The 24,790-nt window shown below is 39.6% G+C and overlaps 2 protein-coding genes across 11 annotated transcripts in view; one reads left to right on the plus strand and one right to left on the minus strand.

Annotated features, from left to right (window-relative positions):
• The window catches only part of LRP11 (LDL receptor related protein 11), an 81,718-nt gene that overhangs the window by 30,736 nt on the left and 26,192 nt on the right, over positions 1–24,790 (plus strand). Inside the window, exons 6-8 of one of the 5 annotated variants that reach the window (XM_036906934.2) lie at positions 3,121–3,219; positions 9,420–9,584; positions 9,923–11,240. In XM_036906934.2, coding sequence (XP_036762829.2) covers positions 3,121–3,219; positions 9,420–9,574 — 254 coding nt within the window. In that variant the 3' untranslated portion in view covers positions 9,575–9,584; positions 9,923–11,240. Of the gene's footprint in view, positions 1–3,120; positions 3,220–4,103; positions 5,263–9,419; positions 11,241–24,790 lie in introns of those variants that run through there. The other 4 variants (XM_057489112.1, XM_036906935.2, XM_057489113.1 and 1 more) reach the window with 4 other exon arrangements.
• PCMT1 (protein-L-isoaspartate (D-aspartate) O-methyltransferase) overlaps positions 14,179–24,790 on the minus strand; it is a 42,164-nt gene continuing 31,552 nt past the window's right edge. The window contains exons 7-9 of one of the 6 annotated variants that reach the window (XM_036906946.2): positions 22,507–22,676; positions 16,480–16,623; positions 14,179–14,971 (exon numbers count right to left, since the gene is read on the minus strand). In XM_036906946.2, the coding sequence (XP_036762841.1) occupies positions 14,959–14,971; positions 16,480–16,623; positions 22,507–22,676 (327 nt within the window). In that variant the 3' untranslated portion in view covers positions 14,179–14,958. Of the gene's footprint in view, positions 14,972–16,474; positions 16,624–22,459; positions 22,677–24,790 lie in introns of those variants that run through there. The other 5 variants (XM_036906948.2, XM_036906949.2, XM_036906950.2 and 2 more) reach the window with 5 other exon arrangements.

The raw sequence follows: 24,790 nt of genomic DNA on the forward strand, positions 1-24,790 counted from the left end.
ATGTGATCTTCCCACTTCCAAATTTATGACTGGAAAGAGTGCTCACAGTGCCTATCACAGTACACTCTATTGGTCTTTACAGCAACATGCTGACACGTAGGAATCATCACCTCCATTTTATAGATGAAGACACTTGAGGCACAGAAAGGTTAAGAACTTAGACAAGGTCACACAGCTAGTTAAGTGATGAAGCCAGGATTTGACTTGGCTGTCTGATGCCAGCCCTAGGGGATGACAGCTTATACAGTGAGCCTCACTGACTGCTCTCGGACCTTCTCTCTTGGCCACAGAGACAGGAAGCAGCCACAGCTCCCCTAAGGCCTGCGTGTCCAGTACTTTCTGTCAGGACATTGGAAGCTCAGAAAGAAGATCCACGAGCAGGGGAGTAGTCGGGGTGGGCTACTTGTAAGATGCCTATGACTTTCATGGGCCCCTTACACTATAAAAAATAAATTAAATATTTTATGACCATGTTAGTATACAGATGAATATAATACAGGCTGTTTTCACTATCCTATATTCATTATTATTATTACCCATTGTTGTGATTTTTAAAAAAGTTAAAACAGTTTTGTAGGCCCGTAAAAGTATTATGGGCCCCAGCTCTGTGCCCACCATGCCCAGCGTACAGGTCAGCCCTGGCATGTGATGCACGTGAACATTTAGCTGTGCTCCGAAGAATGGGTAGAATTTGAAGATGTGAACAACAAGGGTTTTCATTAATTGTATGAGTAAGTGGAATTGGGAATGAAAATTACTTAAGTGGGGCATCCTAGCTGCCCAGTGAAGGGTGCCCGTAAGGGCAGTATGGAGACTTGAAAACCTGAGGCATCTTGGACAGGCCCAGCCAAAGGGATAACAGCCTCTGGAGGCGGCTGTACACAAAGGCAGCTGATGAAGGATCAATACCCATCCATGATAAGGCTTTCATTGACTCACAGCAAAATGAGAAAAAGACAATGTAGCAAGCTTTTTATTAGGCTAAAATTTATTCAATTTAACTGTCCTTTTTAAATATATAATAAATCCTTCATGAATGGGGTGTTAGATATATCCTTAATTTATAATGAAGTGAAGGTGGTGGCCATTTATTTTAAGGTGTTTTTTGGCAAAAAAATAAAATAGCCCTGAACTGACCCCAAAAATTATTTTGAGTTTTTATTGGTCCATAAAATCCAAAAAGGTGTTGAAATCACCTCACCATGTGGACCAGAGCCCAAGTTCTCGATGGCCAAGCCCTGCCAACCCTGTCACTTAGGTTCAGTATTCTGTCCCCATCATCCCGGGACACAGGTCTCCCTCCACAGCTGCAGGTGCCAGTCCCTCTCCTCCAAGGGCTGAGCAGCCCGCACGCCTGGCAGCCCCGCCGTGGCAGGAGCTGTTACCTGGCTCTTTCCCCTTTGGTTCCATGGGGCTGTCTTCTTCTACAGTCTCCCACTGACTGTCCTTCTTCCCTTCCCTCCCGTGGTCTGGATTGGAGTGGGGCTTCCACCACCATAGTAAGGTGGGTAGAGATCCAACTTGAAAAGTAAATCTGATTCTCTAGCTTACAGGAAATTGCTTATGCCTTACTCATCTCTCATTCTCTTTGGGCTCCGAGTTTCTGGAGGAAATTATTGGCAATATTAGCTGCATGCCTGGGTCCTTTTAGAGTAACATGATGAAGCACAGTAGAATGTAATGAGCCTCCAGTGGTCTTGGCAGCAAGAAGCAAACACGGGCTGATCCCACAGCCCCGGCAGGGTGACTGAGTAGGTGGGGGTGAGTAACCTTTGCAGACGCACTCCAGGAGGAGTGTCACCAAAGCAGAAAGGCCAGAGAGGAGGCTCTTGGAGTGCTTGAGCCAAAAGTGATGGTGACCTGAGGCAAGGCCAGTGAGGACAGGGAAGAAGGCCCTCAGTCAGGGGGTATTTCTGAGGGTATAATGGATATGGTCTGTGTGAGATGGTGACTGATGGGTTGCAGGGACGAGTGAAAGGAGTATTAAAGTTGCTTTAATGATATAAACATATTGGCAGTCCCTTGTCTTTAACAGCATCAACCTGTGACTGCAAAGATTATTTTACATCATTGCTTTCTGGTTCTAGTAGGTATCTGAAGTAACTACAGTTTTCCACGATCTGGTTCATTTTTGTGTCCTTCGTAAATTCATGTATATCGCTTAGTACAAATTACCAAAGAATTTTATATACTACCTTTAAATAGTCTTATTTCAGTTGCATGTCCTATGAACATTTCTGTTGATGCCATTTCGGTAAAGAAGCTTTAAACATTTTTGTTTGTTTCTCAATAAAATGCCTTATCAGTAGATCATTTCTAATTTATTACCATTAAAAATCGTTTTATCCAAAAATCTCACTTGAAATCACACCACAAGATGAGGTAACTCCATTCATCTCATTAATTATATTGTCAATGTAATAAGCACACATATGCTATAAATTACTCCATAGGAAATGATAGGCGAGCCACAGCTCATCAGAACCTGGGGTGAAAATCCTAAGATCTGATCTTTGTCAGTATTTGCTGTTAATAGTAATAACTGAATAGAGTATTTAATTAACAACATATCGTTAAATCAAAAGTATTGGTTTCCACCAACAAGGAGTTAGACACACCTGAGTTTGAACCCCAGCTCCACGACTTCTTGAATGAATGTGGGGCAAGTGCTGAACTTCTGAGCCTCACCAGAAAAATGAGAGCTATTAATACCTACCAAGCAGGGTTGTGGTAAGAATGGGAAACAGCATGTCTGAAGACCCTATGTATGCTCAACCATTTTTTTAAAGAAAAATCTTTCTGGACTGTTTCTGCTTTTTATGGTATGAAGTCTAGAGACTACCCTTGACTTTTCTAGCTGTGGTCTTTCCTTCCTTCTCGGAGGTGGCGCTGGGAGTTCTGGTTCAGCATGCTTACTCCCCTTTCTCCATCCAGTGGTTTTGTACTAGCCACATACTCTGCATTATTAAATCGGTCACATTAGTTATCTAATGTTCTAGTATTGGAGATAGGCCTATATTTATTAGAGAAGTAAATCCTAAAATTAAATGCTGTATTTTCATGTCTGTTTCCTATGGTTTCTGATATACCTCCAATATTTGTTATATTTATTTATGACAGATGGTGGTTCCTCAGGGAAGAACAGAAAAGAGGAAAATTATAATATTTTTGAGTCAAAGAGCGATCAAGGACGAGGAGAACACCCAGCCCCAGAAACAGGTAAACATACATCTTGGAAATTTATTGCAGAGTATAAACATTTGCAGAACCATGTATGCTCAAGCTGAGGACATCAGATGAAGCTTCAAGAGTTCAGGGCCAGAGCAGCGAACTACGAACCAGAAGAACTGTTGGATTCTCAGCTCTGTATCACACCGCTTCATCTTTGGGCTCTTGAACCAGTAACTGCATTTCTTTGGATCTCAGCTTCCCCTTATATGAGTTAATTGGACTAGATAATCACTATATTCCCTCTCAGGTGTAACATTCTATGGAAAGAGTTATATCCCTAGATAGTAGTTAAGAAATGGCCTCTAGAATCAGACGCCATGGTTTAAATCCTTGCTCCACCACTGAACTATGACCTTTGGCAGGTTATTTTATCTCTCTCAATCTCAATTTCCTTACATGGAGATAATAACTATACCTGCCGCAGAGTTCTTAGGGAGAACAAAAGGGATGTTTAACATAAAGCATTTAGGATACCGCTTAGCTCATACAGTAAGCCAAGTAACAATTGCTATTAGGATTGTTTATGATACAAGAGTAAAGGTCCTAGGTGACAAAGACAGGAGACAACAGGAATGGGGAAAGAGTGTTGGAGGTAGACAGAAGATATAGTTAAGTGCAAGAAGAATATCACAATTCCATGATGTCAGTTGTTTTTAACTAGAAAGAAAACACTTTTGACAGTCCTGTAGAAAGGCAAGTTTTAGTCCTAAATCCCACAAGTTAATTAGTAAAAGGAGATTTAGGAGAACAAATATGACTAAGTTATAGATCTGAACATTGGGAAACTTTCTTTTTACCCTGTAGTACTTTTTGTAATATCCAGACAATATTGAAGTATAACTTTTTAACAGTATATGGTTAAAATACTCCAGAAGTCAAGTACCTAGATGCTGCTCATCTACTGGCCTGCTGAACTTACCCTGTCCCAAGATATTTGAATAAAAAGGGCTCTGTCTCCCACCAACAGACAAAGGGAAAGAAGGCCTGCCCCTGCCCCCATGCCCAGATGTATCCAGAGAGCCTTAGTTCTAATTGGCTGGTACCATTCTAGTTATTATATATCTTGAGTGTCACTCCGTGGATAAAATGAGAGTTCCTGTGGCCAGGATTCTCACCTAGCCCTGGCTGACTAGCTCACTGCACACCTGTGGGCAATACGTGGCTATTGGCTCTCTGTAAAGAGCTCCTCCCAGTGCTCTGTGTGGGACATGGTGGCATGGCTGCAAGGCTGCAGGAGAGCGGAGCAGAGGCTGGAGTGGTGGCAGCACCAAGGACAGAGGCCCTGAGGACGGCTGTGTGGGACAACTGTGCAGAGAGGCCCAGAGGATGGCTGTGCAGTCAGAGGGTCCCAGAGGCAGAGACCGGCTTGCTGCATACAGACTTGCTCTGAGTGAACAGGTGTGAGTAAAATGAGAGTCCCTGTGGCCAGGATTCTCACCTGGCCGTGGTTGACTAGCTCACTGCACACCTGTGGGCAATACATGGCTGTTGACTCTATAAAAAGAGCTCCGCCCAGTGCTCTGGGCGTGACATGGTGGCAGGACTGCAAGGCTGCAGGAGAGCAGAGGCTGGAGTGGTGGCAGCACTGAGGACAGAGGCCCAGAGGAGGGCTGTGCGGGACGGCTGTGCAGAGAGGCCCAGAGAATGGCTGTGCGGACAGAGGGGCCCAGAGCAGAGACTGGCTTGCTGCATACAGACTCGCTCTGAGTGAATGGGATTCTAGTGACTGACCTGCCACCTGGAAATAAAGTTGGGTATAACCCTTTGACCCCAAAGAGCATTCTGCTGTCACTTTTTTTTGGTCACATTGAATCCATAGCGAACTTCCCTGGGGCTGAAACCCATTGGCAAGACAACAGGATTTTAGTGACTGACCTGCCACCTGGAAATAAACTTGGGTATGACCCTTTCACCCCAAGAACGTTCCACTGTCATTTCTTTGGTCACATTGAATCTATAGCAAACTTGCCCGGTGCTGAAACCCATTGGCAAGACAATTGGTGAAAGTTGGCAGGGTTCATTGTTGACCAAGGAAAAAGACAGGCTGCCCTTATGCCTTATTAGAGGGGTGCTCCAGCGGGCTGCCCCTGTAAATGGGGAGACAGTGGATTGTCCCCCAGTGGGTATGTGGTCTGAGGTGGCTTGCCTCCTAGAGGACTGGGCCCCACCCCAGGACTTGGAGGCAAGTGGAGGTGACACCTGAGGCTGTAGGCGTGGCCCTTGGTATAGTAAGCAGATCCTTTGAGAAGCATAGTGCCCGTGAGGCAGCAGAGACTGTGGGTTGGCTGCTTCTCACAGTATTAAAAAAGTCTACAGAGGAGACCCAAGAAATGGCGGCACGAGAACACGAGCTGCAAACCTCTATGGATTCCCTGAGGAAGGAGGTGACCTTGATGTGGAAGGAGGCAGCACAAGAGCGCCGGCAGCAAGGTGCCATTGGAGACGAGACGGCAGCGCTGCCAGGTGTTCTGAAAGAGGGTGAGGCCATCAAGGAAAAAGACCACCTCCTGAGGGAAACACAGGCGGAGGTGGCATGAGAACGTCAGCTGGGAAGCATTGAGGTGAAGGTAAGAGACCTTCTGAAGACTGAGCTGGCATTGTTGCAAGGCACTGTAGCAGAGGAGGCACTTTGGGGAGTGGAGAGAAAGGTGCCATCAGCCCCAGAAATGGAGGAGCTGGGGAAGGATGAAGGGGTGGTGCTGGAGGCAGTGGCCCCTCCTGTATTGAAAGCACACCCAGTGGTTGTAAAGAAAATAAAGACCCAGCAGCTGAAAGTTCCCCAAGGAGAGGAGCAGCCCCCTCCCCAGGTCGTGGAGCACTCTATGGTCCACCCCTGTACTCAGGCTGAGCCGGTGGCTGTGGGACTTAGGGGTGGATGGAATTGTTCTGTCGGGATCAGAGATGGGAGAGCTGTCTTCCCTGACAGTGCAGCCCACCTTGACGCAGCGATTACAGAAAGCAAGGTGACACGTCCAGTAGCTGAAGCAACGAGAACCCGGAAAGAAATAAGACCTGTTATTCACAGGAGGAATTTGAGGGGCCCTGTGAGGGTTACGAGGACCCAGATGTGGGTCAATTTGATACAGGCAGGAGTAGATGGAAGGAAATTAGACAGGAAGCCAAATAGGATCTTACTGGAGCTATGGCAACAGCTGAAACCAGAGCAGCAGTTCCAGCTGTTAAGACCAAAGAGGCAGAGGTCAGAGACAGAGCCACGCATCAGCCCGTGTCTGCAAGACTTTTTGCTGGAGAGGCTGGAGAACAATGTTTGAGCTTCCTTGCACAGGGACCATTGCAGAGGACTAAGGGCACATAGATTGAAAGGAGAGAATCCTGGAGGGGTGGAGTGTGGATAAAATGAGAGTTCCTGTGGCCAGGATTCTCACCTGGCCATGGTTGACTAGCTCATGGGCAATACATGGCTGTTGACTCTCTGTAAAGAGCTCTGCCCAGTGCTCTGCATGCGACGTGGTGGCAGGACTGCAGGCTGCAGGAGAGCAGAGCAGAGGCTGGAGTGGTAGCAGCGTGAAGGACAGAGGCCCAGAGGACGGCTATGCGGGAACAGCTGTGCAGAGAGGCCCAGAGGACGGCTGTGTGGTACGGCTGTGCAGACAGAGGGGCCCAGAGGCAGAGACTGGCCTGCTACATGCAGACTCGCTCTGAGTGAATGGGATTTTAGTGACTGACCTGCCACCTGGAAATAAAGTTGGATATGACCCTTTCACCCCAAGAATGTTCCATTGTCATTTCTTTGGTCACATTGATTCCATAGCGAACTTGCCCGGGGCCGAAACCCATTGGCAGACACACTCCCAACTCATATGACTAGAATACCCAATTCTCCTCCTTAGCTGGTTTCTGAGAAAACTGTGATGTTTTAGAAGCGTTGGAAATCTTTAAATCTCAAGTTACCCTAACTAAAAATATGAAAAAAACTATGCCAATTAAGTATTGAAAAGTCTAGAATAATTTTTTGTCTTCTAGCAAGTACTTTATGGGAGATTTAATTTCCCGCGTCGTGAAAGCATTCATCAGGAATCATATTTGACAGTTCAGCAACCTAGTACCTGACTTGGCAAAGAGAAAATGCCCTTAGAGTATGTCTGTTTTGTTGCCATTAGTAAATCTGTGCCCCAGACTTGGGATTGGGATCCTCAGCCACTGCTCCCTTCCCCTGCAGCCCAAAGGCTGGTTTTCATCCTTAAACAAGTGACACGTGTGTGGAAGGGTGGCCTCTAATCATTTTCCTGTGCTGAACAAGCAGAGTGAACTTCCTACCCCAAAACATAAACACTCGTCTGTCTGCACCCACCCTGTTCCTTCCCTTCAGTACTAAGGGAAAAGGGTCCCCTTTCCAAGGTCAGTCTATCCACCTAACCTTGATGCAGCCCCCTTACCTCCTCAGGTATGTTTCCCCAGCATTTATTAACCCTCATGTGTTTTCCGTTTCTCTACCGGCTCATTCTCCCAACAGCTACGGACACACGCACATCTCCCTCAATACAGAAAAAAACACAATAGTGTCCCTCAGTGTTCTCCCTGTCTCCGTATAGGTGAATTTCTGATTGCTAAATCCAGTGTCCTCTCCTGGCTTCACCCCACTTGACCTCTCCTTAGCATTTGATTCTGTTTTCTTGAAATAGTCTCTTCCCTCTGCTTCTGAGATTCCCCTCTCTCTTGATTGTCCTGCTATTTCTCTGGCCTTTTTCTGTTCTTTTTGGTTCTCTCTTTTGTCTGCCCTTTTAAATACTGGTGTTTCCTTCAGCCTGTTTCTGGCACTCCTTTCTCCCTGCTTTCTCTCTCTGGCAATCTCACCAACTTTGTGGCTGTAACACACCTTGATGCTGAAGACTCTCACATATTTAAGGTCCAAATAATCCAGAAGCCTAATAGAAAATTCTACCTGGATCAGCTATAGGCATCTCAATCTGGAAATGTCAAAAAATTTACCCCTCCACCAAACAATCATAAATCTGAATCACTCAAATATCTTGAGATACATCATAGTTCATGTATTAAATATCTATCTGCCTAGACTTGAATCACTGAAAAGATTTACTTTTGGAGAAGTACTGTCCCATAGTGGTTCTGGAGCTGCGGTGTCTGGAGCCATATCCTATCTACCACTTAAACCATAGTCTCAGACAAATCCTTGGATTTTTGATGCCTTAGTTCCCTCGTTTGTAAAATGGGGATAATGATAGTACCAGATCATATGGGGACTGAGAGAATTAAATGACTTAAGCTCTAAGGCACTTAGAACAATGCTGCCATGCTTCAGGAGTTAGCTTTTTATCTTTGATTACCAGCACTTAGTTCAGTGTCAGACACATGGCTCTTAATGGAGAATGAATGGATAAATGAAAGAGAATGTTCTAGAATCTACTTATGCAATGGAGATTTTTGTTCCTCTAGTTCCACCAGTTGGCACAAATCCTGCAACTAAAAATAGTCCCACCATATCATCTCTAAACCTGGTCTGACTACAGGGTGGCTCAGCCTAAGAATAGAGCCTGCTGAGCTTGATAAGAAAGACTGATCTGGGCACACCCTGTCCCTCCCAGAGTCCTGCAAGCCTCTGCAGAAGCCTCTGCTTCAAAAACCCTTTGAAGGAAAGCTACAGAAATTTTTTCCTCTGCTAACCAAAATAACACCAGTGTATTTTGAAGCTAGTTTTCAGCAGTGGTTCTCCTGGCTGAGAGTATGTTTTCTGGATTTAGAAAAGGAAATAAATGTCCTAAGGTTCTAACCAGAACAAGAAATCATGAGTTAGTCCATACTTGAGAATGATCATAGATGAATCCATAAATCTGTAACTACAATGAAAAAATGTCCTACAGTCACAATGTTTTTACAGTTGTCTATTTACAGAATATCTATTAACAGTTGGATCCAAGGATGATCTGACCAACATTTGTACCCACTGATGCTATACAAGTTTTGTAGGAACCTGGTGCAGAATTTGGTTTTAAAAAAATCAGGGTGTGAGAGCTAGGCCTGTCATTTCCAAGCTAAGTGCTCTTAAGGCCAGTTGATCTCTCTGCACCTGTTAATCTGCAAAATGGTGGTAATACAAGAACCATCTTGAATCGTTCACATAAAATCGTGTATGCACAGTGCTTACATAGCAAATTACAGCTGTTAGCTATTCACCACTGACCTCCCGTCTTCCCCTCACTTTTTCGCAGGTGCAGTGCTCCCACTGTCACTGGGTCTGACCATCACTGCTTTGCTGCTTCTCATGGTTGCTTGCAGACTGAGACTGGTGAAGCAGAAACTTAAAAAAGCTCGTCCCATTACATCTGAGGAATCCGACTACCTCATAAATGGGATGTATCTGTAAGAAGTGTAATGTAAGTAGCTGGGGGCAAGGACATGTTTCACTTGTAACATATGTATATTGGGTTCTGTATATTTGCAACCTCTTTTGTTTTTTACTGGGCTAAGAAAATACTGAAATCCCACAAGATTCTGAAAATCTCAAACCTTTTATTTATTGTAGATTTTCTTGGGAAGTATGTGAAATATTTTGAAATTTAAGAGAGGAATTCTTATGATGAAAGGCTTTCTAAGTTTAATTTTGATTTGTGTAAGCAGCCCTAAAAATAGAAATTTGTAGTTGGCCAAGGCAGAAAACTCAGCATGCCAAAAGGTGGCCTTCAAATGGCAGTGCTAACCCTTTGCTTTTCAGAAACTCCTCCCCAGCTCCCGCAGCCCTGGCTCCCTGTGCCCACTTCCCGTTCTGTGGCCCTCCTCTTCCGTTCAGCTATGTGATTTCCTTTCTCTTCTCCCTTCGAGACCTGTTCCTGAGACTGGATTTCAACTGAGTTTCAAACTTCGATGAGACGTTATCTAAAGGCAGGAATATCTAAATTGTAATCCTCATGGACATGCCACCGAGGCCTCAGAGAGGGTGAATGTGCGTTCTTTCCAGGGGTCATGAGGTGACAGGAAGTCAAGGTAGATTCAGAAAACCTGGTAGGGCAATAATCATCACAGAAATTTAGCTGAGGGCAAAGAGAGCGAGGATGACAATCGGTATTTTCTTCTGTCTACTCAGCACTGCTTGAGTTCAGAACACAGCAGATCATTTGCACAGTCACTGGTTCTCAACATTAGCCTGTGTTCATGGAGGAGAAAAATGCATTCAAGTTGAAAAGCAGAACATTGAATGGCTTTGGGGGAACACCTTTTGTAAAAATGTCAGGTTTTTTCATCCCAAGGAATAAGCCAGTTTTCCCCATTACTTATTTAATGCATTAGAATGTTAGAATGTGCAATGAGCTAATGCCAGGCTTATGTGTTCCCAGAGCAAAAAGCAGTTTTACACAAATTCATGTCTACAAAAAACTGGCATCTAGCTTTGCATCTTTTCCCTTCTAATCAATCGGTAGGATTCTAAAGCCAATTATTCCCATCATCACTTAATGCCTGGATTATACACATTGTAGAAATTATTCTGAGGAATCTACAGTGTGGTCCCTGTCTACACTCACATGATGTTCCTATTTACATTTATTGTAAGTGGCAAATCTTTTAAAATACTTGAAAACACTCAAGAACACTTTATTACCAGACTGAACCAGAGGTTGCTTCTTTAACAAGGGGCTTACTTTAGGTTGGAGACATAACAGAATAACAAATGGAAAATTAAATCTAGGAAAAACAAATTGGTTATTTTTACTTCCTGAGAAACTCATTTTGTTGAATGCACAGAACTGAGCAGAGATTTAAATTTCTCCCCAAGGAGAGTTTAGAGAAGTGACTGTGTGAATAAACTTAAGATGTTTGTACCCTGTATGGGATGCTGTGTAGTTTTTTCCCTAGAAGGATGTCACTTACAGCCATACTCAATAAACTAGAAACTGACGAGGCATGCGTCTTTCAGCACATCTTTTATACATGAAGAAATTAAAGTTTAGTATTGCTGTGGTGTTGAAATACTTACAAAAAGATGTCCTGTATCTATGTGTACTATATTCCTTTAATAAATTGTATTTTATTCTTAAGCCTTTTTAGTAACTTTGGTGGGGGACACAGAAAAGTGCTCAGGGTGTCAAGTTCACTATGTATTCAATGTGACCAAAGAAATGACAGCAGAACATTCTTGGGCTGAAAGGGTTATACCCAACTTTATTTCCATGGCGACAGGTCAATCACTAGAATCCCGTTCTCTCAGAGCTAATCTGCATGCCGCAAGCCAGTCTCTGCCTCTGGGCCCCTCTGCCCGCACAGCCGTCCCAGTCTCTGTCCTCTGCTCTGCTCTCCTGCAGCCTTGCAGCCCTGCCACCATGTAGCCCAGAGCACTGGGCGGAGCTCTTTATTTGTAGAGTCAATAACATCGTATTGTCCACATGTATACTGAGTTAGCCAACTAGGGCCAGGTGAGAATCCTGGCCACAGGAACCTTCATTTTATTCACAATTGCGATTACCTGTCCTTTGGACATAAAAATTATTCAGTGGTGCCCATCCTACTGAGACACTCCACCTGAGAATAAGTTCTTCAGATCCAGCAGCCCTGGAACTTCCTCTCAATTAGGAAAGTGAAGGGAAAGGAAATGGAGGGGAAGGGAAAGGAAGAGGGGGAGAGAGAGGAAGGGCGAGGGATCCGCTGGCCAGGTGTAGCCCCCTGTGGGAACTGTCAGTCAGATGTCTTCTCCCACCAAGGGAACACTTCACAGAGTCCTGGCCCAAACAACATAAAGTCAATTAATAAGATGAAGCCTGAAGTGGGGAGCCAACGACACTATTACAGCAATGACAGAGGAGTAAGGATGAGGAAATTATCAGACAAGCATTTTTTTTTATCATATTACAATACACAAATTTCGTTACACCCCATGGGCCAGCCAGTTGTCTTCAAGCAGGATTTTTTTTTTTACTGGCATTCTATTTGAGCCACCCTTAAGTACAGTGGGAAAAAAACACTGTCATCTATCTGAAAAATAGGAGAAATCGAAAGAGATGAAACTGAAATCTGATCAGAACTCATCTGTTTAACTGAATATAGTTTTTTAAGAACACAGTAAGTTACAGGAAATGATTTCTACCCTGCAATAATTTTAGCACTTACCTAAAGTAAGTTACTGACTTTTTAAATCCATTTAGACCATTTTAAAGATTATCCATGTTTGTACTTACTAGTATTCAATTACCATAGTCATACGGATTCCTTTAATGCCATAACAAACTACTGGAAAATCAGTTAACATTTAGCTGAAAATCACAAACACTTGCCTCTCAAATAAAAACAAAATTAAGCTTTATTTCTTGGCTAACAATCAGATGCCTAAAATGGGTTAAAATACTCATGATATTAAGTTATTACTAAAAACTTACCATTTTAAAATACTTTGAATGTTTTAAGATGTTTTAGGATAGGTACCTTACAGTCACTTTAAAAACTGTAATCAGCTTTCTTTTATGGCAATTTTTAAAAATTAGGTAAATAAATAGGATTTTAAATATTTGCTCAATGTTAATGTATCATTTTCTCCAAAATGCCATTTTTTCTTCTAATGTTACTGGTTGGGAAGAGTTGAAACCCTCATTAGAAACTATAATCTTTACTAAATGAGAGTTAGATTTGTTCCTTTAATAAACTCAAATCTGTAAAAAAAACTCTTTGTCACAACAGGACCTTATTAGATTGAAGCTTTTAAAAATATTTTCATCGTTGCCGTTTATATTACGTAAAGAAATCACTTCTATTGAGGAAAAATGAAATGCTGAAGTATTTTGAAGATTATGAAATACTAAAGATTAACAAGACATTTGCTATCTGACGTACACACACACACATGCATGTTCAACTCTCTTAAAAGAGAAAAACTTTTAGACCTAAAGTTCATCATTTCCATCTCTACCCATTTGTTTATGCTCAACATTCTAAAATTTAAATTCACAAAAGTATAAAGTTTAACAGCAATGTTTGGCATAGCATTTGTCTATACCTATCAGGTAGCACTATGTCCTATCGTATTTATAAACTGTCCTTTCAGTCCGATTGTAAACTCCTTGAGAGAAAGGCCTTTTTCTGTCTCCAAGAGCTAACCTGGAGATTTACGTATTTAAAAATATTGGTAATGACTATGAAGGATACAACTAGTGGATACGTTTAAGAATTAAAGTTCTAAAGCATATTTGACCTTTGAAACTACCTCAAATGACACTGAGTCCTGGACCAAAAGGGTTCATGGCCTGGATCCAGAAGGAATACCAACAACTGCAAACTGAAGCCAGCAATGAACTTAAACTCACAAACTGGCCACTGACCAATGATGGTTTCCTGTGTCTAAGACCTTGGCCAAGAAGAGACAGTAGTGAAAAGAAGTGTGCATAATTTTTTTTAAAGCCATTTTTAAAGAAGACTTTAAGAGGTTGGAGAAAGGCTCCTCACCTCCTAAGGATCTACTTGCTAGAATCATACACACTCACACAGAGTAGACGGAGGGGCTTTGCTGGGAGTACTAATTCTGCAAGGTCTAGAGCTTCTGTTTCTTAAAGTTCCAGAACCCTTAGAAAAACTGATACCTATTATAATAGGCATAAAACTACAACATTTAAACAAGATCCCAAAGTGCTGCTGCCTTCTTAGAAACTGATTTTACTATTATTATATTAATAAATCTATTTATAGATAAGAGATGAGTTTTGGTAAATGTATCCTCAACCATGTTCTTCTCTGACATTAAATCAATTCATTCACTCAACATTTATTGTACAAGAGGCCAAGCCCTGTTAGGCAAGGAAAAATGATGAGGTACAGTCCTTGTTTTCAAGAAACGTAGTCACATTCTACAAATATACACCTGGAGTAACAGTATTAACCTACCATGATTTCACAAAGCAAAGCAGAAGAGAAGCCCTTTTATCTGTGATCTCAGTCAGCATTCTGCATCCGGCGGACATGAGGATTTTCCTCTGTATTCAAACACCACCAATGCCTCTTTTACTTGTAACTTTATTTGGCAAAGCAGCACTGCATAAACTGTTCAGTGACTAGGACACAGCTTACACAGCATGTTAAATTCATATACATTGTTAGCAGTAAATCAGAGAAGAAACAATATTGAGCTACAAGTATCCTATAATTTTTAAAGAGAAAGGAAGAACTATGTCAGTTATGCCCAATCTGAACAGCTGTGTGTTAAAGGACATCACCTGCCATCTTCAGTTTTAATGTTTACAAATGCTTAGTTGTAAGGTAACAAAGCAGCTGATTGTATCTACAACATGCTATTCTATGACACCACATCAAAAGCTTTAAAAAAGGAAGCTCATCTCTATTTTCTTAGTAGCATCTAACAGACATTCCAAAACCAAGAATCTTAAAGTGTGAATGGTGCTGTTATCTGATGCACAGTCATCTGACAGATGAATATTAGAACAGAATTAAGTGTTTAAGAAAAACCACTCCTCAAAATCAATTCACAAACTAAGTCTTCCACTCTGCAGAACCCCTTCTTTTAACATTTTAAAGTAAAATGTGGGCATGTTAAAGTAATAATATACAAATTTACACTTTGCATCCTTCCTCTACAATTTGGCTTCTCTGCCTCTTTGAAATATTAGCAACTCTATTAAACCACACATTTTCATGCTGGAAATAATAGTGTAACAAAGTCCAACACAAGCTGTGATGCTGTTGGTTTTCAGAAAGCTTTGAGGACTGAGATGAGCAAATCCACTGTAATATTATATACTGGTCGAGCTGATGTTGCTTTTACAGTTCGTCCCTGGTGGGGGAAAAGAGAGAAATATTTAAGTAGGAGTTACATACTCCAAAACTTGGCTTTCTAACAGTTTAGATATAACTATTAAATCAGTAACAATATAGTGATCCCCAAGCATTAAAAAAAAAAGCAAACCATCCCGAGTCAAAGCAAAAATGGAAGTCAGCCATTCAAACATCTCATGCTACTCCAGAATGAAGCATGAAACCTAAAGAGCCTGAATATTTATTTTTAAACTCTAAAGATAGCTTTCTTCCTTCAAGATAAAAAATTCAGAGAAATTACAACTTTTAGATCTATTTTTGCTAACACTATTTATTGTAAAATGATGACTTGAGTATTCAAATTTCAAATAACTTTTTATAGGTACATTCACAAACTGGACAAATATTTTGTCTTTTGCTTAGTGTTTTTAGCAATTGTTGGGTGGGTCAATTTCAACCCAAACTCTTTGGGAGAAGAAGCCTTGTCTGTAGGTGTAGTATACCTGTCAGCTGATCTCTTACGGCAGCTTTAACAGCTCCAAAAGAAACCATTCGCTCAGCCAGGCACAGCACTGTGCCAGCAACAGCCAGTAAGAGGAAGAGACAAAAACGCAGTCTAAAATAAGCTGTATGGTGTATGAATTAGATCTCAATAGAGCTGTTAAAAGTGAAAAAATTAAAGCTCCCAGAAAAGCCAAAAGATTTCATAATTGAGCTTAATCTAAGGGATAAAAACACTGTTAAACACTCAAGTACTTCAGGGGTAAAGAAGTATGATGTTTGCAACTAAAGCTCAAATGACTGCAGAAAAATACTGCATATATGTGTATACACAGAGAGGACGGAGTGATAAAGTGAATGTGGAAAAGTGTTTATTGTTAACTCTGGATGAAGAGAAGTTCTTTGTCCTATTCTTGCAACTTGTCTGTAACAAAAATTTAAATTTAAAACTTTTTGAAGTTATTAAAATAAATTTGAAAGGAAGGTAAGAAAAGAACTAAAACTGCCCAGGGAAGTGATGAATTCAGGAATTATCCTGGACAATATGTTTTTTTAAAAAACTGACTTTTCAAAATTGCGTAAGAAGTATTTTTAAAAAATCACTTCTCTCATAAGCTGCATCAGCTTCATACAGTACTGGATTATCTGTTAAATGATAAATTATCACTTCTGGTTCTACTTAATATATTCTTCTAAATAATTTAAGTACTGTAATTCTCACAAAACAGCTTTTACTTAAATTCATGCAAGCATTAAGATTTAATCTGCAAAGAGTTCACCTTGCAAAGTGTCCTATTCTTAAATTACATTCATTTGTGCATTTTAATATGAATTGAAGATACTACTGTTGATTTTTAAATAATTTACCACATTTACCTGTTGCAAGGCATTAAGGATGTTGTAAATAAATATCCTTATTGCTCAACAACATAGTACAACATTTCCAAATATCCTCTCCATTAAAAAAATTTTTTTAAAGGAAAAAGGATAAAAACTCTCAACAAACTGGGTATAGAGGGAACGTACCTCATCATAATAAAGGCCATACATGACAAGCCCACAGCTAACATCATACTCAACGGTGAAAAGCTGAAAGCTTTTCCTCTAAGATCAGGATCAAGACAAGGATGCCCACTCTTGCCAGTTATATTCAACATAGTACTGGAATTCCTAGCCAGAGCAATTAGGCAAGAAAAAAAAAAAAATAAAAGGCATCAAAATCGGAAAGGAAGTAAAACTGTCTCTTTTTGCAGATGACATGATATTATATATAGAAAACCCTAAAGACTCCATCAAGAAAATGTTAGACTAAACTAACTCAATAAAAAATGCAGGACACATAATCAGTATACAAAAATTAGTTGCATTTCTGTACACTAGTAATGAACTATCAGAGAGAGAAATAAAGAAAACAATCCCATTTACAATTGCAACAAAAAAAATAAAATACCCAGGAATAAATTTAACCATGAAAGTAAAAGCTCTGTACACTGAAAACTCTAAGACATTAATGAAAGACATTGGAGAAGACACAAATAAATGGAGAGATATTCCATGCTCATGGACTAGAAGAACTAAGTTAAAATATCCATACTATCCAAAGCAACCTACTGATTCAATGCAATCCTTTAAATTTCAATGGTATTTTTCAAAGAAACAGAACAAGCAATTCTAAAATTTGTATAGAATTACGAAAGATCCCAAATAGCCAAATCAATTTTTTGAAAGAACAAAGCTGGAGGCATCACACTTCCTGATTTCAAACTATATTACAAAGCTGTAGTAATCAAATAGTATGGTATTGGCATAAAAATAGACACCTAGGGTCAATGGAACAGAATACATGACCATATAGAACAGAGGGCCCAGAACACACATGGTCAATTAATTAAGGAACCAACAATATAAAATGGGGATAGGATTAGTGTCTTCAATAAATGGTGCTGGGAAAACTGGACAGCCACATGCAAAAGAACGAAACCAACACCTTACACCATAAGCAAAAAAATCAATTCAAAAATGGATTAAAGACTTAAACATAAGAACTGAAACCATAATGCTACAGTGGTAAACATTTTGCAATATATACATATATCACATCATTATGTTATATGTCTAAAAAGAATACAATGCTACATGTCAATTATATCTCAATAAAACTGGGGAAAAAATCTTAATGATGTAGGACAATGTTGATGACATTTTACTGAGGAAAAAGGGAGATTACAAAATAATGCTACTGTATAATCTCGGAGTTACAAAAGACAAGCACATAGATCTAAAGAGTGAAAAAAAACTTCCAAAATAGTAATAGTGATTATCCCCTGGTTTCTAGGAGTATAGGTGATTTTTATTTTATTCTTTGTACTTTTTCCTATTTTTACAATGACCATACATTACTCTGGTAGTAGGAAGTGCATTATTAAAAACAAATGGAAGTAAATGTACAGCACTAAAAAAAAAAAGGAAAAGGAAAGGAAATTAAGTTTATAAACCTGAATTTTAACATTTAGGGTGCAAAGAAAAACCAAGTATTTGATGCCAGAGACCATATGACCTTGTCACATCCTAATACGCCAAAATCCACATAACTTTCAAGTTCTTAATTTTTCCTAATGTTTAAAATTCTACAGAACTTTTTCTGACTTATATGCATAGATCATTTATAATAAAAAGTATGTCCAAATTTTTGGGAAGACCTTTAAAATTGCTATAGCCATATTAAATATATTCATTAGGTTAGTAACTGTATTATTTATTGTTTTATTATATAATTAAATTATAACAACATAATATGACCACATAATTAATTAGCAGGCTAATATCTCTAAGCTACTAACATTTAGTATTATATATTCTTTAATAGAAAAAAATGAAAACATGTACTACCAGGAAACAACCAAAATCCATGAATGCTTTCTAATAATAGGGTTTTCTGAGGTAATAAAAGCTTTGCACAAAGCATTATGAGACATAAAAAGAATTCCAAAAGCATCCTACCTTTAAGGATGCAAAATATGTCATAATGTTGTAATGTAAAAAAAAAGTAAAAAGGGACAATATAAAACAATATGGACACAGGATCAATTAGATACACTAGGACCTATACTGATAATTCTAGAAATGCCCAATTCATAAGGTCTTCTTCATGTGTGCATTGGCACTTTAAGACATCGCGAAACCAAGTGTTTGTGGAATGAGAACCCTGAAACATTCCTCAGTTTCACATGCCAGAGATGGACTTAGTCCACTGATTGCTGTGGCTATTAAATAAATAAATAAAACTTACCAGAAGATTAACAAAATACTGGTTTCTAAATCTGTAAGATAAACATACTTGTGGAAAATAAAACACAAATTTTAAAAGTATTAAAGAGTTTATAAAGAAATTAATACAACTATTACACATCCATAGTCATGAACCTAGTACTGCAGATTCTAAGTCTATGGCCTACACATCTGGCATTCTCTCCCCTTTTATTAATCTACCAAAATGACAAGTGACATTCTTCCAAGTATAAGAACACATAAGTCTATGTGCAAGTTTTGGGCTTTATTTGGCACTAGAATTCAACGTGCCCTCTTTTTTTTTCTATATATTTTCTATCACACTTCAAAAGCCCTGCAACTAGCTCTGGATTCCTCAGTGAGAAGGATGGAAAGCTGGCAAGAAACAAAAGAAGGTTCATGAGAAAGCATTAGGAGTTGTTAAATGAATCCTGAAGAAAGTCTGACAGAGCAGAAATCACCCAGCCTGACAAAAAAACAGTGGAGGAGCTTTTTAGATGATAGGGGGCGGGCACTTAGAAAATGGTAAGGTGACTCTTTTTAACCACATTCTGTCCCACTGCCACTGCCCTGATTCAGGTCCCCATCGTTTCATCTGACTGCTACAACCACCTACTGCTTCGGACTACAGTTTTGTCCCTTCTAACCTCCTCTCTACACCACAGAGTTATCTTTCTGAAATGTTATTCTGATCACTTCACTGCCTCGCTTCAACACTTCAATTGGTCCCCAACAGCCTCAAGGCAGAGTTTAAACACACTGTGCACTAATGGCCTACTTGTCTTTGCCTTTGGACTTTCTGGGATCTCCCACAGGACTCTCAGTTCCACGGGAATGGTCAATTTCAAATTCGCAGCTGTGTATTCTTGGTTCTAGGACAGTACCTGGCAGAGTAGGCACACACACACTTGCTGAATTAATGAATGTATTCAGAAGGTCTTACGCAGTGAAAAATATTTTAAAAATTTAACAACAGAACAAATGGCCAAAGTGAAGTATTAGATGTTGTTTTTCCAAAGGCAATTTAAAATAAAATTTTTTTTGGCGTGGGGGGCGGCACTGTCAAGAACAGTTTAATTACAGATTGGCCTAAAGAGCATAGAAATAGGGTGACCTAGATGACCTCTCAAATCTATTGCAGGCCTAAATTTTAAAAGACACAGGAGTATCTGCTGCAGAGGTTTGGGAAAGCAGGTAGGGTGAGAGCTGATTTCAGACTCAATCCACTACAGAGAGGCCCCTTCTTCTCTGACTTCCAGTTAAGTTGCCCATGTAATGCCCTGGTGGAGAAAAGAGCTGGAGAAGAGAAAATTGAGGTGATTCACAGACCTGGGGCAGCTGCTTCCTTCCCTCTATCACTACAGCAGCTCCAGGAGCACACTCCTCCCCCTCCTGCCGTCCCTGCTCTCAGCGGGTTCCAGTAAAACAATTTCAAAGTAAAATAGCTTTCTATTACCCAGGGTGTCCCTGGTCCCTGAGTATGTCAACATCCTTTACTGGTTCCCATAACCTTTTCCATATTTCCTTGTACAGTCCCTTCATTAAAATTACTTCAAAATACTAGCTGAACATACTTTCTGTTTCTTGCCTGGACCCTTGCTATAATAGGTTATTGACACACACAGCAGATTAATGGTCTCTTAAGATTTTAAATTAAACTGTTGATGTTAATTTAACCTTTTAAACATCCTATTTCCTAGGAATTTCTTTCAGTACAATTTTTTTTTAATGTGGCAGTTGTTGTTTTCCAATTTTTTTTTCCAGTTTTGTTTCACCTTTATATTCCTTAAACTTCAAGAGTTACAATTAAGTAATTATCTCTGTAATTAGAACTACATCTTTGGATGCAGGAAAACGTGTTTGAACAACAGAAAATTTACAGTAGAAAAAATCAGAAAGTTCTCCTACTATAACTATAGAAAAGTCCAATGATACATACATGTATAATTTCTCAGTTTTAAAAAGTTAAAAGCCTAAAAGACAAGTATATATGCATTTAAATATTGGTAACTGACAGAATTGTTCATAAATTTAAAAATTATTCTAAATGTAATACAAATAGTTTAGTTTTATCAGAGGTGAATACAGGTGTGTGCAAGCCTGAGGCTTCTATTATTAGAAGGGAGGGGAGCTTTATGAAGGGAAAATAAGGGGACTAAAAACTAGAGTCTGCATATAAAATGAAGTATAAGGCCAGGAAGGACCGAAGCAAGTGAGAGCCCTGACGTTTTAGTTTCATTAGCTTCATGCTAATCTACCTCTGGTTATAAAAACAAAACAACTTTTTATAGTTCCTTCACATTACATTACAGGCAGACTGTTCAATATTAATACTTACTGCAAATAAAAAGAAAATAATTAAACTTCTTAAAGAAAACCCGAACTCTCAATTGGTATCAAATGTCTGTAATTTCAGTGATAGGTGTGAGAGAGAGAGAGAGAGATACAGCGGCAATCACACAACTATGCAATGCTATAACAATACAAGAAGCAAAGTGAAGGAAGGCCATAATTAGTTAATAACTATCTGATTCTGTCAAAAGACTGATAGAGTTAAAAAAAAATTTTTTTAAGAAGTGGCTGTGCTCCAGGTTAATTCAAAGAAAATAGCTGTAACTGTATTAGGTGAAGAATAAAATGCAGTTTCTTCTAAGATATCCCAGAAATGGCCAATCAGAATTTAGTTAAAAGTAAAACTCACTTTTTAATAAACTAAGTTAGATTCATTGCTGTTCTGTGATTACATTTGATTCAAAAAGTGGCTTCCTTTTTCCAGAAAACAAAATTGAGAGGTCTTATAGTCACCATTTTACTTATTAAGAAACTAATCACCTTAAAATAAGTACCATTTCAAATAAAAACAAATTCTAAAACAAGGAAACTGTACAGCCTTTCTTATTTTGGCATTTACTTTCAAAGAGTCTTCATTAATGTCATTCTACTGAGGATGAGGAAAAAAGAAATCTTGGCTTCAAACACAATACTCAGATTATGTTGAGACATAAAACAAAAGTGGGCAATATAATGAGCCATGCGGTGCTTTTTGGCCTTTTGGGTGGGTTTGTGAGACCTGGGCACTCACTTTGAGCATACAAATCCCCCCCACCTCCCCAGGAACTTCAGTGTAGCTTAAAAACTGGCAGCCTTGTTCTGCAGAATGGCAAGTCATTTATTCCCTACAATGGCTCTAAAACAAGAGCTGAATGTCAAACAGGTACAAGTTGTCATGTCGGTGAACCTCACTGAATGAGAGAGCTCAAACTGAGAGGAAGAACATCCCCTGTGAGATTCCAACACCTTCGAAAAGGGGGACAAAAATATCTTTTCCCTTCTTTCTCTTTAAAACAAATGGTACAATAAAGAGTGAAGAGGGCAGGAAATGATGGTCTGTTCTCTGCAGACCAAAGCCTGTTTCCATGACCAAACAGCATCTATAAACATGATTAGTCAATGTAGAAACAGAGTGGCTGATAATAAAATATCCTTAGAAAGTACTGAACTACAGCTGAAAGCCTCTTCAAAACAAAAACCTTTGTGCCAACCAAGTCTCACCCCCCCTTTCCCAAAGCTATGAATTAAACCAAAAGAAGAGCAGATGATGCAAAATTTTTCTACATTTTTAATGTAGTGAATTTCTGATGTTAAAATGGAGTAGCACAAAGGTGACAACCAAATGCAGCTCTCATAGTCTAATGTCTTAAAATCCACACCCTTTCACCTTGCCTGTGTGGAAGAAGAAAGAGCAGAAGATAAAATCACTTCCACCTGGACCACTGCTTTTCCTTATCTGTTAAAGGCACGTATATCACTCCCATCAAAGGTTTCATTTTGACAGTGCCATCTTGGAGCTTGTCGTACTGCTCCAACATCTGATTTCCACCTGCGGGACCGACTGGCAATATCAGTCTTCCTCCAGGCTTTAACTGGTCTAGCAGCTAGAAGAAAAACACATACACACCAAGTTATAAATTTTATCTTAAGACTCAGCCCATGGGCAGAAAGCAGAAATGTACTTTAATTTAGCACATATGTACTTTGTTAAAATTATTACTCAATTACACTTACTCATCTACTATTAACCTCCTCTACTAAACTACAAGTTCTTTGATCATAGGGACTGTGTCTTACTCATCTTTGTGCCCCTAGTATGTAACGTAGTACCCAGTACAACTGGAGTGCTCCATATGTTTGAGCTGGACCACATAATGTAGAAATATTCTCTTGGGAAGGCCAAGGCAAAGCAGAAAATTTCAGTGTCTATATGCATGTCTGACTCTTTGTGGTAAGAAGGGAGGAGGAGGGAAAGAGAAGTGTAGGAAATCAGCAAGGAATCTTATCCAATCACTGTGGAATTTAGGGTATCATTGAACTAGAGATTAAGGGAACCTTGGTTTTATGACTGAATTTATGATTACTGTCACCATGACAGAGGAAGGTAGGGCTGGAGTCCCAGAAGCATGAGAATGAGGATGTCCCTGTAAATGAAGAACCAAGACTACTCAAAGAAAGCCTCTCCAGACAGAAAACTTCTAAATCAAATTTTACATTTGAATGTAGCCTTACAAATCACCAGTGATCAAAAACAGTAAGGAAGAAAACTTACTTTGAATATTATCCTAGGGAAGGGTGTCTTTAATTTAAATTTTGGTTGTCAGCAAGTCTCTTTTTTTTCATCTATCTATCTATCTATCTATCTACCTACCTACCTATCTATCTATCTATCATCTACCTATTTATTTACCATTATAGTCACTGTCCATCAGCATAGTAAGACACTATAGAATCACTACTTGTCTTCTCTGTGTTGTACTGCCTTCCCCGTGCTGTGCCCCCCGCTACATTATGTTTGCTAATCGTAATGCCCCCTTTTCACCCTTATCCCTCCCTTACCAACCATCCTCCCCAGTCCCTTTCCCTGTGGTAACTGTTAAGTCCATTCTTGGGTTCTGTGAGTCTGCTGCTGTTTTGTTCCTTCAGTTTTTGCTTTGTTCTTATACTCCACAGATGAGTGAAATCATTTGATACTTGTCTTTGTCCGCCTGGCTTATTTCACTGAGCATAATACCCTCCAGCTCCATCCATGTTGTTGCAAATGGTAGGATTTGTTTCTTTCTTAAGGCTCAATAATATCCCATTGTGTATATGTACCACATCTTCTTTATCCATTCATCTACTGATGGACACTTAGGTTGCTTCCATTTCTTGGCTATTGTAAATAGTGCTGCGATAAACATAGGGGTGCATGTCTTTTGGAAACTAGGATCCTGCATTCTTAGGGTAAATTCCTAGGAGTGAATTGCTGGGTCAAATGGTATTTCTATTTTGATTTTTTTGAGGAAACTCCATACTGCTTTCCACAATGGTTGAACTAGTTTACATTCCCACCAGCAGTGTAGGAGGGTTCCCCTTTCTCCACATCCTCGCCAACATTTGTTGTTTGTCTTTTGGATGTTGGCCATCCTAACTGGTGATGTGAGGTGATATCTCATTGTGGTTTTAATTTGCATTTCCCTGATGATTAGCGATGTGGAACATCTTTTCATGTGCCTGTTGGCCATCTGAATTTCTTCTTTGGAGAACTGTCTGTTCAGCTCCTCTGCCCATTTTTAAATTGGATTATTTGCTTTTTGTTTGTTGAGGTGAGTGAGCTCTTTATATATTTTGGATGTCAATCCTTTATCAGATATGTCATCTGTGAATATATTCTCCCAAACTGTAGGATCCCTTTTTATTCTATTGATGGAAGTCTCTTTTATTTTTGCCATTTTAATTTTTATCAAAGTAACACTTGCAAATAGCAAGTGTTCCACCTACTCCAACCTTGCCCCTAAATCCAGTCATTTAAATCCTTTCAGCTGTGTCTCTAGAAATAAACACTTTTGTAGTATTTATTTCTAAAGCATGTCTTTTCTTTTTGAGATATAACTGACACACAACATTGTATTAGTTTTATGTGTACAACATAATGATTTGATACATGTATATATGGCAAGATGATTATCACAGTAAGTTTAATTATCATCTATCATCACACAATTTTTTTCTTGTG

Source organism: Manis pentadactyla, chromosome 12 (assembly GCF_030020395.1).
Source record: "Manis pentadactyla isolate mManPen7 chromosome 12, mManPen7.hap1, whole genome shotgun sequence".
NCBI classification, from domain to species: domain Eukaryota; kingdom Metazoa; phylum Chordata; class Mammalia; order Pholidota; family Manidae; genus Manis; species Manis pentadactyla.